General features: G+C 40.2%; 4 protein-coding genes across 6 annotated transcripts; 1 reads left to right on the forward strand and 3 right to left on the reverse strand.

The window, feature by feature from the left end:
* Positions 1-568: 568 nt before the first annotated feature.
* On the reverse strand, positions 569-1,282 carry LOC116198141 (rapid alkalinization factor-like). Its single transcript, XM_031528492.1, has one exon. It carries the CDS (start codon positions 1,195-1,197, stop codon positions 835-837), a length of 363 nt encoding a protein of 120 aa, XP_031384352.1. The 5' UTR covers positions 1,198-1,282; the 3' UTR covers positions 569-834.
* A 23-nt stretch (positions 1,283-1,305) lies between these two features.
* Positions 1,306-9,217, reverse strand: LOC116198110 (cell cycle checkpoint control protein RAD9A). Of its 3 annotated transcripts, XM_031528464.1 has the most exons (10): positions 9,041-9,214; positions 8,489-8,608; positions 8,282-8,390; positions 7,530-7,781; positions 7,347-7,459; positions 7,046-7,110; positions 6,704-6,951; positions 6,483-6,629; positions 5,925-6,108; positions 1,306-1,443 (listed from the first exon to the last, which is right to left on the reverse strand). In XM_031528464.1, exons 1-9 carry the CDS (start codon positions 9,197-9,199, stop codon positions 5,972-5,974), a joined length of 1,350 nt encoding a protein of 449 aa, XP_031384324.1. In that variant the 5' UTR covers positions 9,200-9,214; the 3' UTR covers positions 1,306-1,443; positions 5,925-5,971. The 3 variants fall into 3 exon arrangements, with proteins under 3 accessions (XP_031384324.1, XP_031384331.1, XP_031384317.1); XM_031528471.1 differs by lacking the exon at positions 1,306-1,443 and having other exon boundaries at positions 5,562-6,108; positions 6,483-6,637; positions 9,041-9,217; XM_031528457.1 differs by lacking the exon at positions 1,306-1,443 and having other exon boundaries at positions 5,562-6,108; positions 9,041-9,213.
* A 126-nt stretch (positions 9,218-9,343) lies between these two features.
* LOC116198150 (40S ribosomal protein S21-2-like) lies at positions 9,344-11,302 on the forward strand. Its single transcript, XM_031528504.1, has 4 exons — positions 9,344-9,490; positions 10,216-10,308; positions 10,398-10,530; positions 11,012-11,302. Exons 2-4 carry the CDS (start codon positions 10,259-10,261, stop codon positions 11,072-11,074), a joined length of 246 nt encoding a protein of 81 aa, XP_031384364.1. The 5' UTR covers positions 9,344-9,490; positions 10,216-10,258; the 3' UTR covers positions 11,075-11,302.
* A 1,005-nt stretch (positions 11,303-12,307) lies between these two features.
* Positions 12,308-14,623, reverse strand: LOC116198131 (heavy metal-associated isoprenylated plant protein 36). Its single transcript, XM_031528481.1, has 3 exons — positions 14,415-14,623; positions 14,238-14,313; positions 12,308-13,790 (listed from the first exon to the last, which is right to left on the reverse strand). Exons 1-3 carry the CDS (start codon positions 14,505-14,507, stop codon positions 12,901-12,903), a joined length of 1,059 nt encoding a protein of 352 aa, XP_031384341.1. The 5' UTR covers positions 14,508-14,623; the 3' UTR covers positions 12,308-12,900.
* Between the last annotated feature and the right edge of the window lie 129 nt (positions 14,624-14,752).

The raw sequence follows: 14,752 nt of genomic DNA on the forward strand, positions 1-14,752 counted from the left end.
AATGAGGGAGATGAGATTCCGTTGGAACCCACGTCACGGATATGAATTTGAATTCGACCCAATGATTCCACTTCACGTGTAGATATTTAATTCAACCAGTGGTTTCGAATTCCACATATGGAAAAATAAAAAAACAAAAAAACAATATAAGTAAAGAAGTAATGAGGAATCAAGGAATCTGCTATTGATTTGCCGAAATTCGAATTGCCATTTCACGAGATGAATGCGGATAGCTGGCGCCTACTTTATTAAAAGCAAAATTTTTTTGATTAATCAAATGCCCTAATAATAATTAATCAACAATAAGGTACAAAGTGCTGACAAGAAATTAAGGGTAATAATACCTTCGACAACGACTCCCCCAGAAAAAAAAAAACTTCAAATGTCATATTCGATACGAAAAGAGGAAACCACAAACGTACCAAAATACGCATAACAGAAAGATTATTTCGAGTCGAGAAAGGGTTCTAATATAACGACACAAGCTCTCGAATGAACCGAACGGTACGGATTTGATTCTAACTCGTAAAAGCGTTTAAGGTAAATCGTTCATCGTGTCGGGGAGAAATTTGAAAGAAACCATGTAATGTTAATGTATAATCACAAGAGAGAAGAAGCAAGTAGACAAGGAAGACTTGTGCAGATGCATCCCATTACAACACCACCACCTCGTATTTTCCGACGACACCACCACCGACGGGGGTAGACCCCCATTGTCATTTCATTCACACCCCAAATTTCAAATTTCCCTCCCTATAAAATAAAATAATCTCCAAAAAAAAAAACAGAGAGAGAGATGGAGAGAGGAGATTGATGGCAGTGAGCTGAATTGAATTAGCTGCGGCACCTGGCGATATTGCTGCAGCCGCGGGAGTAAGGGTTGGACTGGGCCCCCGGCCGGCAGTTGTAGTAGGAGGCGCCACGCTGGGAGCACGGCACCGTGTTCCTCTGCAGAGCCCCGTAGCTTATGTAGTTGCTCGTCGCCAGTATCCTCCGGTTCGACTCCGTGTCCATCTCAAACTCCTCCTCTGCTCCCAGGCACTCCGCTATCGACCCGCTGCACCGCGATCCCAGGGCCCACCCCAGCTGCCCCTCGTCGAGACCGCCTGCTTCTGCGACCGAGACCAGAGCGAGGGCCGCTACGACGACGACGCAGACCGCGAGAAGGGCGGTGGAGGGAAACGAGCGGTTCGCCATTGAAGAGGAGGACTTGTGTCTTCGGCCGAATCTCCGGTGGGTGTTCTTTTCTTCTGTCTGTTTCTTGCAATGATTGGTAAGGGCTCTTCACCGTGTGAAGAGAGAGACTGGTTCAAGCTGGAGACGTTCTGGTTTTATAATAGAAGAAAGTAGGGGGGAGTGGACTTTCTGACACCGGGGAGTTGGGGTTATTTACGCGACTGACATCAGGGAGGTGTTTGAAAACCTCTTTTCTGACCATCGCCTCTTTCAAAAAAAAAAAAAAAGAGATGGAAAAAAGAAAAAAGAAAAGCCGTATCAGTATGAACATGAAAATCGACAGCCACAAATTGAAATATTTTCTCCTTTTTTTTACCTCATTTTTCGACATGGGCGAGAAAACAATAAAGCAAATGTTAATTTGCTAAAACTTCCGCAAAGAAAAAAAAAAATATATATATATATATATAATGAAGAATTATTTTTCACCACTTTAACCAGCTGTTTTTTTTTTTTATGTCAATGGTGCCATCGGACTAGCTTTTTACATAATATAAAATTTATGTTAAGAATTGATCGAGATTTATAATCACAATCAAATAAGCTCACATACCAATGCTATAGCATTTTGGACATTAAGCACTTTCATTTCACTCTCTCAATGGAAAATTCATCCTTTAGTTTTTTTTTTACAATACTTCTAGAAACTCGAAAGAATTTCAACCCACCACCGTCAGAAAAATGTGCCTTCCTGGCTCATGCCATTCTATAATTTGACTTGAATTAAGATAATCCATCCACGATATTAAATGATTAGTTTAATCAAATCTGATTTTCCTGACGGAGGAGTAGTAAATGAAGCACAAGAATAGCATGAAATACCAGCTTGATGAAGTCATTAGGCAAAATAGTTAAGAAATCCCTATTGCAAATGTGGATTCCAGCTAGAGTCAAATTCGACTGAGTTGGAACCACGACGTGTGCTGCATGTACACATATATCCAACTATATATATATATATAACAGCTGAGGTTGAGAAAATAGAAGGGGCAAATTTTGACTTCGTGGCATGTTCCTATGATCTATCCCCAGAATATTACAAACCCAACTAAACCCCCAACCACTCAATTATATGCTTCTAGACAGTTTTGTTATAAGGCAGTGGTGGGTGTTCTACTGCTCGAGATAGATCCTCGTTCTCGTGATACCGCCAAATATAATATTGTAGCTAACAGAATTCGGGCACGATAGTGTCCATCATACCACGGCCCTACCTCGATAGTTATACAGCCATCTATCATAGTTTGGCTATCAAATTGTTTGCCACCCCACCTCTATTGTGAATGTTAATAGTTTTGTCACTAATAGCGGTTGGTATGACCGAGTCGAATGGCTGGGATGGGATTTTTTTTTTTCCTCGAGGCTGGGATGGCAGACTACGTAAATAGAACAAATAGAGAGGGATAACTTTGTAACCATAGTATGATAATCTAAATAGTTTGACTGGCTGTCGTAGCCCCTCTTAGATAGTTGGCATAAAGCCATAGAATAGAACACAGGCAAAGAAAAGAACAATATGACAATTGAGGGAGAAAATGATATAAGAAAGGCAGCATCTGCGATTTGCATCTAAATCATATATTCCTCGAAATTCATCCGAGACTTGGTCAAAGTCTCACACAATAAATTATCGAATCACTCTCGGTTAAGGCCGATACAACTGATTATATCGATCACAACCAAAGATTTCGAAACGTTATGTCTTATATTATATGAAGTGATATGGTCGAGCTTCAATAAGGCCGGCCAGTTGCCGTTCACTCTTTTGTGGCTTGCAAGCACGATTATCATTATGTGGAACTTGGAATGAAGAACAATATATTATATATAATAAAGAGAAAATACTTCCATGAAATTCCCTAATCGATTAATTTTTTAAATTTTGACCTGAAAAATCACAACGTTTACCTCCGTTTCCTTGATCTACTAATCCGTTAATTAAATCATCAAAATTGCTGACGTAGCCGTTAGCGGAGCTGATGTGATAGACAGTTGCCTACGTGGATAGAATGCCACAAACTTTCAAACATAAAAATTCACATAGTTTTTTTTTCCTTATCTATTAAAATATCAATAACTTTAAAAAATCACATGGTTTATTTATGTTCCCTCATCAACCAAAATATCACTTCTTTGAAATCACATCTGTCAATATATGACTTCTTTGAATAATTATAACTTTGAATTAGGGACTTATATATATGTGTGTAGATTTGAATGTTAAAAGAATTTTTAACAAAAAAAGCATTAGAACATGTACAAATTTATCATTTGCAAATCAAAAGAACATCTATATCTATTACCGCATTAAGTAATTTAGGAATTTAAACATATTATACAACAAAGATTATAACCATACCAAAATAACCATTCCAACAGAATTAAAGTACACTAACATCTATAAAATTTTAACATGGTTATTTAGCATGGTTGAACTTGTTGGATATTGAGACCGATTACTTTAGCATGGTTCAACTTATTTTGGCATGACCCATATAAATATAGATTTATGGGACCGATTGTTATTAAATTTTGATAATGCCGATATGAGAAAACTACTAAAGATAGAAATTCATCATATTTGCTATCAAAATTGAACACCTAAACTATAAACAAAAAAATTAAAAAATCCTAAATTTCTAAAAATGTTTATGCGTGAGAAAAAAAATAAATAATTGAAGAACTCACATCTAAAAATCTAACTGTAAATGTATCTAAATAAAACGTGTATGTGAGAAAATAACAATCGGTCCCATATAATTTTATATATTATTTTAAAAATAAATCGTTTTCTAAAATATTTAAAAATTCGAGAAAATAATGACCGGTTCCACAAATCTACATTTACTTGTTTTCCAAATTTTTATTTAAAAATAAAAAATAAAGAAAAATAAAAAAAATCAATAAAATAATAAATGGTTTCACAAATCTATATATATGTATTTCTCAATATTCAAATTTTTATCATTTAGAAAAAGCTCAGGAGATCCAGAAAATTCCATTAAAAAACGAAGCGTTCTAGGATCATCTGACCCGACCCACATTTATCCTGCTTTCACACACACACACACACATATATAAATTAAAATATATTATACTGCAAATATAACAACCATGATAAAATAATCATTCCAACAGACGTTAGTGTGCACAGGTTCTGTTTGAATTGTTATTTTAGCACGATTATTATCTTTGTAGTATAATATATATGTATTCCCATATTATTTAATGTAATAACATATATGAATATTTTTTTGATTTACAAATGGCAAATTTGTAATTGTTCTAACACTTCTTTTCTATTAAAAATTCTTTTAACATTATAATCTACATATATATATATATATATATAAAAGTTCTTAATTCAAACTTATAATCATTCGAAAAAGTCATATTTTGAAAGATGTGAATTTTTGAAAGAAGCCATATTTTGATAGATGAAGAAACATGAGCAAATTACGTGATTTTTAAAAAATATTGATATTTTGGTAAATTAGGAAAAAAAAATATATGTGATTTTTTAGGTTAAAAATTTTATGACAGGCCATCCACTTAGGCAATTGTTTGCCATATTAGTGTTGATAAATGACACATCAACAATTTTGACGACTCAATTAACGGATTGATATATCATGAAAACGGAGATAAACGTTGTGATTTTTCATGTGAAAATTTAAAAATTAGTAGATCGGAAAATTCATGAAAGTAAATGATTTTTTAAGCTATTTTTCCCACAATAAAACTATTCAACCAAAAACAAACTATATTATATGGTAGATGCCAACGGCTACCTGCAACTGGAGCCTAAAAAAGCCCAAACGTGGGTAATTAACGGCGTTAGCCAGTTCAGACAGACTACTAATTCCTATGAGAGCTTACGTGACGTACACGAAGCAGTTGATGGGCGGGGCCACCAAGTAGATCAGCACCGTCGGTGCTTGCGCGTCCCGAAAGCCAAAATTACCTTATAGTAGCTCCACCCCAGGGAGGAAAATTTTATTTTAAAAAATAAAAGAAAAAGAAAAGGCCAGCTGTTTTTGTTTTTGTTTCTCTCGTCAACCTTCAGCTCCCCTCCTATTAATTACAAAGAAAAAAAAGAAAATATTTGCTAGCGAAAAAGGAAAATTCGTTGCGTAGAGGATTTTCTTTTTCCTCATTTTCCCAACTCTATTCTACGGAATCTCCCACCATCATTCTATTTTTCCTATTCTCTTTTATTTGTTTTTCTTTTCTTTTCTTTTTTTGGTGTAAGACTTAGTTTTTTTCCTTTTCCTTGATGGTTCTTCGTATTTTCCAGATTGAAAAGGTAATTAACAAAAACGAAGCAAAACAAATTATTCAGCGACATGTATTCAATTTTTTTTTTATGATGAAATCACGTGGTGACAATTGAGTGAAACTAATTCCCTCCTTCCTATGTCAGCTTGGTCGTTACTGCCCCGTGTAGTCTAGGTCGGCCTCTAACCAAGAGTGACCATCTTCTTCGGTAATTTTCGAGACCATAACCAGTAATTAGTAATAGTTGGGCCTGCCTTGCAGAATCACTATGTACCATATGGAATTGACTCCACTAGGCCCGCGCACCTCCATCTAAGCCAGTGCATGAACAGCTACCTACCTCTATATATATATATAATATAATTTATCTAACAAACAAAGTAGGTCTCATGGAAGGAATATGCTCTTACCGCGCGCACAAACTCAAACTAGAAGCTCCGACTCGAGTGGTCTTACTCTACTGATCATCGTAATATGGTGGCGTCGCCTGAACACACAGTTCATTCTCATCCTCATCATCATCTTCCTCACGTGGATCTACCCAGTTACTAGGATGCCTCTGTGAAAACATCCTTCCATTGTCTTCATCCATATCTGGAAGCAGCAGCAGAAACAGGTGTCAGAAACAGTTTTGAGTTGCGAGAAGAAACATTGTGGTCCCATGTTCCTCATTTTATATGACCAGGCAGATTACAGCAACACTCAGAATTGGTAGTGGACACTTGTTAATTGACATATCTAATCATCCGATGGTATCTGCCTAAGCTTCACCAACCGGTACATAAAAAACTTTGTTGTTTCTGTAATTGGAAATTCACTTAGCTATTAGACATGCTTGATGATCAGGCCAAGATCAAGAAGACCGACCACTTCATGGGGCACAGTGATAGAAATGTTTCACTCCTTGACAGTGAGGAAAGTAGAAAAATATGAGGCGAAGATTGTGAATTCAGAGACAGAATACAGACCTGTCTGCCCAATTCCTCTGGTAGGTGCAGCATGTGAGATTTGAATGTTGCTAATCCTTTGAATTTCCCTATCTTCACCAATATTTGAGTTCCTTTTCTCTGGAACCGGCCTTCCATCAGAACCTCTACCACTTCTAGCTGCACTGCCTGTCCATCTTTAAACTAGTCAACTTTGCTCATCGAGCGAAAGGCTTCCGCAATTCTTATCAATGTGAACATACCTGAGAGTTCAGACCAAATTCTAGTGTGATTAGATGGATTCTCGGATCCAGTTGCTTTATTCCTGTCCTGCTGTGCTCCAGAACTACCACGTTCAGCTTGGCCCTGCATGGTGGCAGCGGCAGCTGGAGGTTCTGAAGCATTGCCTTCATGTAGTTGTGAAGAAAGCATAGTTGCCAGTACAAGTGTTGCGTCAAAATTTGCAGTGGCCCCATCATCAACACCACATCTAGGCGTCATCAAAATAGGCCTATTTCAAGATTAAAAGATGCTTCAGTACAAGATAAAGCAATAAACTGAACTGAGTAGAAAGCAGATGTGAAAAGAAATTAGATCAATCTTACTCGCCAGCTTTCTCAAAATATAAGTGAATGTCAACTTCACAACCCTCACAGAATGAAAGGAACGCCTGGAATTAGATGTAAAGAGAAGTGATCAATCAAATGGTCCAAACTGAAAAGCAGGATTATTAAGTCAATCTTAAAGATTAATCGGCTCATCGCCTTTAGATGTTATAATAGCTGAGAAGATAAAATCCCCCTATGAGCAGAAATACGAAATACATGAGTGCTTGTCTGTGTGTCCGTCTAGTGTCCATTTATCTTTCAAATTCAGCCCTCAGGAAGTGGAACTGGATTTGTATACCTTCAACTCTTTGACCCCAAAAGTCACATCCACGGGGTCTCCATTGTGAGTGTATTGGACAAACTCTTCAAGGGGATCTATCCATAGCTGAGTATGTAATGATGAGTCGCTCTCTGCAATTAAAAAAATTGGCTTGTGATACATGTCTGTGAGAGAAGATTGCACTTGACAAGATATCTGTACCTTTGGCTGGATCAAGGTAACTTCTGAGCTCAACAGCTTTTCCACCAATTTCATTTGCAGCATCTGATGGTAATGAGTTTCGCTCAGTAGCAATGATAGTGATTTCCTGAAGGGATGATTGAAAATTTGCCAGCAATCTGTTCAGATCACGAGGCCTCACTATAAAATTGCTAGGGTATCTCTCCTTATCAAGAGATAGCTGCTGAATGTCCGGGTCAACATTGCAATTTATCCGATATGTTTTCCTTATACCTGCAGGGAACAGAACATCAAGCTGCTCTTTTCAAACAGGTGAAGAATAAACTGCAAAATAAAGCAAAAAATGGGACATAAAATGATGCATCATGTGGCTTCCAACACAAATTGCTATAGCTTTAAATGTCTACAATGGGAGACTGACACTGCAGGATGATGGATTAAGTGCATAAACCAAACGTTCAGCCGGTTAAGGCACGAGTTTGTAAAATTAGAGGATCAAACTAAGCAATATGAAACTACTAGGTTACCCAAGATGTTGACCAGATATAGTAGGGTGATTGCCGCATCCTGCACAAGTTTCATCTCTGACCGAGGCAATCTAAGCGAGATTGATGTTGATTTAGGTAAAATCATCAGTCGATTCCTTATCAATTGCTATTGTCTACATACTTATTCAACGAACAAAAAAGAGTACATCATATTCTGTGAAATATCCCACTCAAGCATAAAGCACAGAGTAAATGAGGAACAACAAATCTGTAAATGGCACTTACCATTATAACATTCCAGAACCCATTGCAGCCTTGATGCATCTGGATCTGGCAATTGCACATCCAAATGATCGATGTTTGTAATAGGTGTCCTAAGGACCGAACAAACATCCTAAAGTAGAAAGAGTAAAGCAGAAAAACGTGACTCGGACATATGATGAGCAGAAAATGTGACCGGGAGAAAATTTTGAAGGCAGAAAAACACCACACCTTCAGAAGCACACTGCATTTGACTTGACCATCGGTTACTGTGTATACATCGAAGAAATCTGGCTTGAATGTAATCAACTGATAAGCCGATCGTGATGCGTTAAGAGTATGTAAGGCAAGCTGCAGATAAAAGTAACAGAAACATGAGCTCATACATGATATAAGAACAAACCATGCGTAGTAGAAGTAGTAATCATGTCCAGATCGCTATAAAATCTATCCTGGAAATCTTGCTATACTAATGATCCGATCGTTTCCCTGGAGGTCGGAGATAATGAAGTTAGTTGCAAAATACAGCAAATAAGGTGCAGAAGGAAGCCCTAGATCATGTCCATCACCTCAACCACCATATAAATCACTCCTCTACATACAGCCGACTATCAGTTCACGTTTCCTCCGACTCCGGCAGATAGAACAGGCAAAATGAACTCCAGAAATCAGCCAACGGCAGAAAAAGATGCCCTGATTAGCTACAGCTACTTAAACGCTTCAGATGTGTAATTACAGGGACTGACGAGGAGAGATTTGGCAGCAGGGAGCGGGGAAGGTTACCTCGGAGGGAGAAGCCTGAACAACGAGCTCGTTCCCGATGCGTGCGAGGCCGGTGATCGAGCGGGCGAAGGTCTTCAAGGAGTTGCCGGTGAGAGTGAACTCCATTGCCCTCTTCGTTCCTCTTCCGGGAATACCTCTCTGTCTCTTTCCTCTGTGCATTGGCGGGAAGGATGGAGACTTATAGCCTCCTCCCCACCTTGCTGAAACATTGGCGGATTTCTGAGCCAATTGGGCCCCGCCATGTCCAAATTGCTATTGGCTAATGGGGCCATTCTGGCCCAATTAGGCCTCAGGCCGGAAGTCCATTGGATAATCTTTTACCATCGGCGGGGTATTTCCGTCCAATAATATGTTTTGCGCGGGACTAGGGTTTCTGAACTGACTCGTATATAATCCGACGAGCTCCTCCGTCTTCAAGCTCTAGCCGTTTCAAAGTTCTTCTGCAGCTCAGTAAGCTCTCTCTCTCTCTCTGCCCCCGCGTGCACAGCATAGGTTTATGGCTGGGGATGCTATCTGTCTATTCTTTGATGTCGTTTCTCATGTACTGCATGCTCTAGTCTAGATCAATTGCGGTGCATCAGAAGAAAATTTGCTTGAGTGTGATTTAGCTGAATTGTCAGTTGGAATCTATTGCCGGCTCAAGTTGTGAGGGTTTAGGGTTCCGTTTAAGATGAGGATCTAAGATAGGTGAAACTGGATAGAGATTCGATTATGACTTGCTTGCTACAGCATTAATATGCGTGTTGCCTTTGATGTTTTGTAACATCTCGTGTTGTCCTCGGCAGAGTTTTATGCCATCGGAATTTCAGATTGAATTTTTCATGTAATTGTGCCGTAAGACAATTCGCAAGTAGTGGAGATTACCCGTGCAAGTGGCCTTCGCCTTCAGCATTTTCATCGAACATTGGGCATGAGTCTCGTGCACTTGAGCTTATAGGATTGTCTCCATCAGTATATTTAAAGATACTTCATAGTCCCGTTGTCCACTGTAGATCAGCAATGATACTTTTGACTATAACCTTTATTCGGGGGGGCGATGCGCCTCTATCTGTTTGGCATATCTGTGCATATTTAGTGGAGGATAATTTGTGATCATTGATGAGATGCTGTTTTGTACTGTCATGTTCAATTAAGGACCATCAGTTTAAAGGGTCTCACTGATGGTTGTTGATCAGGTGCTTTAGCTAAGTGTCTGAGGTTTTTCAAAGATCTTTCAAGATGCAGAACGATGAGGGTCAGAACATGGATCTGTACATTCCCAGGAAATGGTAAAAACTGTTGTCTCAGTCACTGCAAAAGCCTACAGCTGATCAGTTCTATGTTATTGATTCTAGCATTTTGTTGTGTTATTACACAGTTCTGCCACGAACAGACTCATTACTTCAAAGGATCATGCCTCCGTCCAGATTAACATCGGGCACTTAGGTCCTGATGGTGTTTACACCAACCAGTTCACCACATTCGCCTTGTGCGGTTTCATCAGAGCTCAGGTATCCTTCTCATGGTTTAGTTTAAAGGTCTTGGAGGGGAAAAAAAATAAATACTAGAGCTAAAAGTTAAATAGTGCATATTCTGATATATGTGTCCATAATATATTCGTTGTTAGGAATTTGTTCTCTTTCTTGGGAAGCGGAAATGTGTTCTGCATTTAGTTAGGATTAACTGGGGTCATATCCGAGAATATATGCTATGCATATAACTTTCATTTTAATGACGTCGCAGAGAAGATACTCTGCACATCATAGTACTCCTGACCTGAAAAAACACCGCCTGTAGGCTGTTACATAGTTCTTCAATAATTCTTAGACATTCAAAATGGCAAATTAAGAATTCTGATGGTGATAGCCTTTTATTATCCTACTAGTGTTCCAAACTTTTCTTCTGTTGATATTTCATGGTTTTCCTTGATCAGCATTTGTTAGGGTCTACATGGTCAGGTCAATCCGCTGATAATTTCGAATCATTTTGCAGGGCGATGCTGACAGTGCCATTGATAGGCTCTGGCAGAAGAAGAGAGCCGAGATCCGACAGTAATTTCTTCTCTTTTGTTACCCTGTCTTTCTAATAGGCCCCTATCAAATTATCCTGGCTGGGGACGGGAGATTGTTAGCGAGTGTCTTTCTGTCATCGGTGTTTTGCTTTTGCTCAAATATGTTACGCCTTTATGGCTTTTATCGGGTAGTAGATTGGATGATAATTTGAATACCGCTTACTTGGATCTGTATTGAATTGAGTAATGGGATCACCGGTTCTATTTGTTATGGCCCAACTCCATGGATCTGATGTGTCCTCTGCATCAGACCGCACTGAACCCACCAATTCAGCAATGGAAGCCCAACTGATAACCTACTTGAAGTACCAACCCGTGCTGGGAAATTTTGAAATTAGCCATGATTTTCTTGAAGTTGCCAAACATGGTAGGCCCACTCATTAAGAGGAAGAGAGCACGCCCAATCCATTGGAATGAGTGAATTTTTTTTTCATTTTTATTTATGAAAAATTATCATGTTCGGTTTTATCATGGACTAAATCTTAAAGCCTTGCATTGATAAAGCTTGATTCAAGCGTTTCGGTAAATAAGTTTTTAAATTTGAGTCTTAATGTCATGTTATGAGAGTTATTTTTTTAGTGGTTAATTCGTCTCAAGTTGTATTAGTGGGAATGAAAATGAAAAGAACCAACTTTGCAAGCAAAGATTTCGGGGCCCGGCGAAAGAGACTTGTGATTGCAGCTCCCTGACAAAAAGAGGAGATGTGTTCATATGTGCATTCGGCGGGTCACCTCACCTCAATTCAAGAATCAGAATATATGCATGCAACCGTAACGTGAAGGCCCTTCTAGGTCGACGTTTTCGTTTTCCTTCAAGTAGACACCCTAATAAGTACCGCGGAAAGTAACCGGTTAGCTATCTTTGCTTTTCTCGCGTTCATGTTCTTGCATGAAAAGTAATTACTTCAAAAGGTCACAACGCGACGAATCGCCAATCTGCCCGGCCAGGAAGAGCTTTCCGGAAGATCAAGGGTGGAGGGATGAATAGCTGGCGAGTGAATGGTGGCCTTGTTTATTCCAAAATTCCGATCAAAAGTTTTGCCAGAAAAGATAAGGCGTGATCTTTATCAAGCCATGGTCCCACTGCAAATGGTCTGCTTTCTCAGAGATGAGCCTCCAACCTTCGAGATTCAGTGTTGTGAGAATCCGGGGAATGTGTGATGCAGATTAATGGAGTTTGGCCTCAGCATCTCATCAAATTCTATTTCCATTCGACCATCATCGTAATCATATCATATCTTTGCCAAAAGGAATATGTCCGTACAAGCAGTACATGAAACAGTTAATGTACCCGAATCAAAGTTTAGCTAATAAACTAATTATCTTAAATATTCTTCTAAGCAACCAAAAGAAAAAAAACTACTATACGCTCGGGTCATGGATCCCTCGGCAAGAGGATCTAACTTCTACGATAAATTTGCCCCTTAGGAGTGCATGGTGCTCGAATATATTCTGAACAAGCTCCTTCCGCTATTGCTTGGCGATATTGCCCGGGTTGTTCCCTGTTCATACCCGCTTAATTTCATCGGCTTCGAACTGTAATTTACCAAAAAAGTTATGCTAAACCAAAGACGAGTCCGCTTCCCACGTTTCGCCCTTTCACATGACATATTTACATACAATAGATTAGACTAGTTATGATCATACAACTCAGCCCTAACAAACTACAACACCCCACTCATTAGCTCCATTAGTTTGCATCCTCAGTCAAATGCAGACATCTTCCTCCAAAATCTCTCGCGTAACCAAGCAAGCAATTCAGTCTTCATCACTGAACAATGCTAGTGTATACGTTCGATGCAGCGACATACTCAAACGATCGAGCAAGCATTCGGGTTCTCATCACTGAACAGCTCAAACGTATGCGAGGAATGCGGCGAGTATGTCTCGACATCGGACGGTGGAGGGTGCCCGCCTTCCATGCCCGAATATGGCGAATCATAGTAGTTGGAATACGATACCGGCTTAGGGCCGTAGTACGATGTGGTGTATGTGGTGGTGGGATGAGCCGCATGGTAGCTGACTGCATAGGCCGGGGGCGCATAGTACTGTGGGGTATGGGGAAACTGGTGCACTGGGTATTGACGCGGCGGGCTGTGATTGGCCGGAACGAAAAATGCGCTTGGGCCATGACCTTGACCTTGACCATGACCATGACCAGGACCAGGACCTGGGCCCTGGAGGTCGGCCCACGGAGGTGGCATTCCGCTGCCTACGGGCTCATCACAAGGTGGCTGATGCTGCTGCTGCTGCTTACCGTCCGCGTTAATGTTGCCGTTAACGTTATTGCTAGCGTTATTCCCTTTTTTCTTCTTTTTCTTCTTCTTTTTACCGCCGGGACCCCTACCACCGCCGGCGGTTGCGCCTGCGCCACCCTCGCCTTCAAAGACCACCCCCGTCCCCTCCGGCCCGGTCACAGCGCTCCCCTTCGCTCCTCCGCAGTTCTCGTCGGAGCTCTCCTCGTCCGCGGTCTCGTCGACGATCTTCACGCTCTTCTGGTTGTCGGGCTCTTCGCAGGCCTCGGAGTCACTGTGCTGCTTGTCCTTCTTCTTGGACTTGCTCTTCTTCTTGTCAGCTTTTACGGGCCACAGCTCCGCGTGCTTCCCTGTCTTCACCAGCTTTTTTATCAGAGTCTCCGCGTCGACGTTGCCGATCACCGTCACCTTCTGCTGCTTCAGATCGATGTCCGTCGTGTAAACGCCTGAGGATTGAGGAAAGAGGAACGGTTAAAAAGCTTTGATGTGTTTTCCAAGAAAAGGAAAACGGGTAAGAGGAAACAGTTTTCTGAAATTGAAACGAAGGCATGCAGAATTTTCAATTGAAGAACAACAGGTGAGAGGGAAATGGAAGATACCCAGATGAGATGAAAGGTCTTAAAGAAACTTTAACAAAGCAACATCTCTTGCAACTTTAAGGACAACTGAAAAATCGAAGAGAGAAGAAAAGGTGAGAGATTTGAGCCAAAATGTGGGCATCTAAGAGATATAGCACAAGGCAACAGAGAAACAGGGGAAGAAAAGACAAATATCTGAACCACTTGAGCTGCATGATATGGAAGATGTTAAAGGAGCAACCTTTGACAGGCAGCCAAATCCAACAGACATGGTGAGAAGAAAACATCAAACTGCAAAGCAAAGCGTGTTTTAACCTTCTATGCTGCGCAGGACTCTCTTGACTTTTCTTTTGCAGCCTTCACAGTGGACAGAGACCTTCAAGACCCATGTCTGTAAACAAGAGACGAAGATGTCAGAGAAGACTTGGAGACAAAACAGAAACAAGCGAAGCTGTTCTGCTCTGCTCTGGGAACTACTAAGCTAGGCTATACCTTGTAAGTGAGAGAAGGCTGGGTGCATTTTTCAACTTCTTTTTTTGCTGGCTCTGGTTTGACCTCCGCAGCGTTATTGTTGTTATTCGCCATTGATCTCTAAAGCTGGACTCCAGAAAGTCCTGAGAGAAGAGAGAGCTATGATGCTCGGAGCTTGAGAGAGAGGAAGAAGATGAGGAAAGTGGGGTCTGAGCAAAAATGTAAAAAACAGTGAAACAACAAAAAGGCAATGGCTTTAGAGAGAAGAGAGAGCTCTCTGATGCTCTGATGCAAAAAAAAAAAAAAAAAAAAAACTGGTATTTTTGGAAACTGGTTTAATCAATGGAAGAAGGAACCTG

This window comes from Punica granatum, chromosome 1 (assembly GCF_007655135.1).
Source record: "Punica granatum isolate Tunisia-2019 chromosome 1, ASM765513v2, whole genome shotgun sequence".
Classification (NCBI taxonomy): domain Eukaryota; kingdom Viridiplantae; phylum Streptophyta; class Magnoliopsida; order Myrtales; family Lythraceae; genus Punica; species Punica granatum.

Bases quoted from the DNA above. Each gene is read 5' to 3' on its own strand.
- LOC116198110 (XM_031528464.1), bottom strand. From the start codon at position 9,199: ATGCACAGAGGAAAGAGACAGAGAGGTATTCCCGGAAGAGGAACGAAG. The intron at 7,111-7,346 runs GTATACAAATCC...ATCTAATTCCAG, and splicing joins TTGGGGTCAAAGAGTTGAAG to GCGTTCCTTTCATTCTGTGA. The intron at 6,952-7,045 runs GTAAGATTGATC...ATCTTGAAATAG, and splicing joins TATTTTGAGAAAGCTGGCGA to GCCTATTTTGATGACGCCTA.
- LOC116198131 (XM_031528481.1), bottom strand. From the start codon at position 14,507: ATGGCGAATAACAACAATAACGCTGCGGAGGTCAAACCAGAGCCAGCA. The intron at 14,314-14,414 runs GTATAGCCTAGC...TCTTGTTTACAG, and splicing joins AGCCTTCTCTCACTTACAAG to ACATGGGTCTTGAAGGTCTC. The intron at 13,791-14,237 runs GTTAAAACACGC...CTCAATCCTCAG, and splicing joins AGTCCTGCGCAGCATAGAAG to GCGTTTACACGACGGACATC.
- LOC116198150 (XM_031528504.1), top strand. From the start codon at position 10,259: ATGCAGAACGATGAGGGTCAGAACATGGATCTGTACATTCCCAGGAAA. The intron at 10,309-10,397 runs GTAAAAACTGTT...GTTATTACACAG, and splicing joins CTGTACATTCCCAGGAAATG to TTCTGCCACGAACAGACTCA. The intron at 10,531-11,011 runs GTATCCTTCTCA...ATCATTTTGCAG, and splicing joins GCGGTTTCATCAGAGCTCAG to GGCGATGCTGACAGTGCCAT.
- LOC116198141 (XM_031528492.1), bottom strand. From the start codon at position 1,197: ATGGCGAACCGCTCGTTTCCCTCCACCGCCCTTCTCGCGGTCTGCGTC.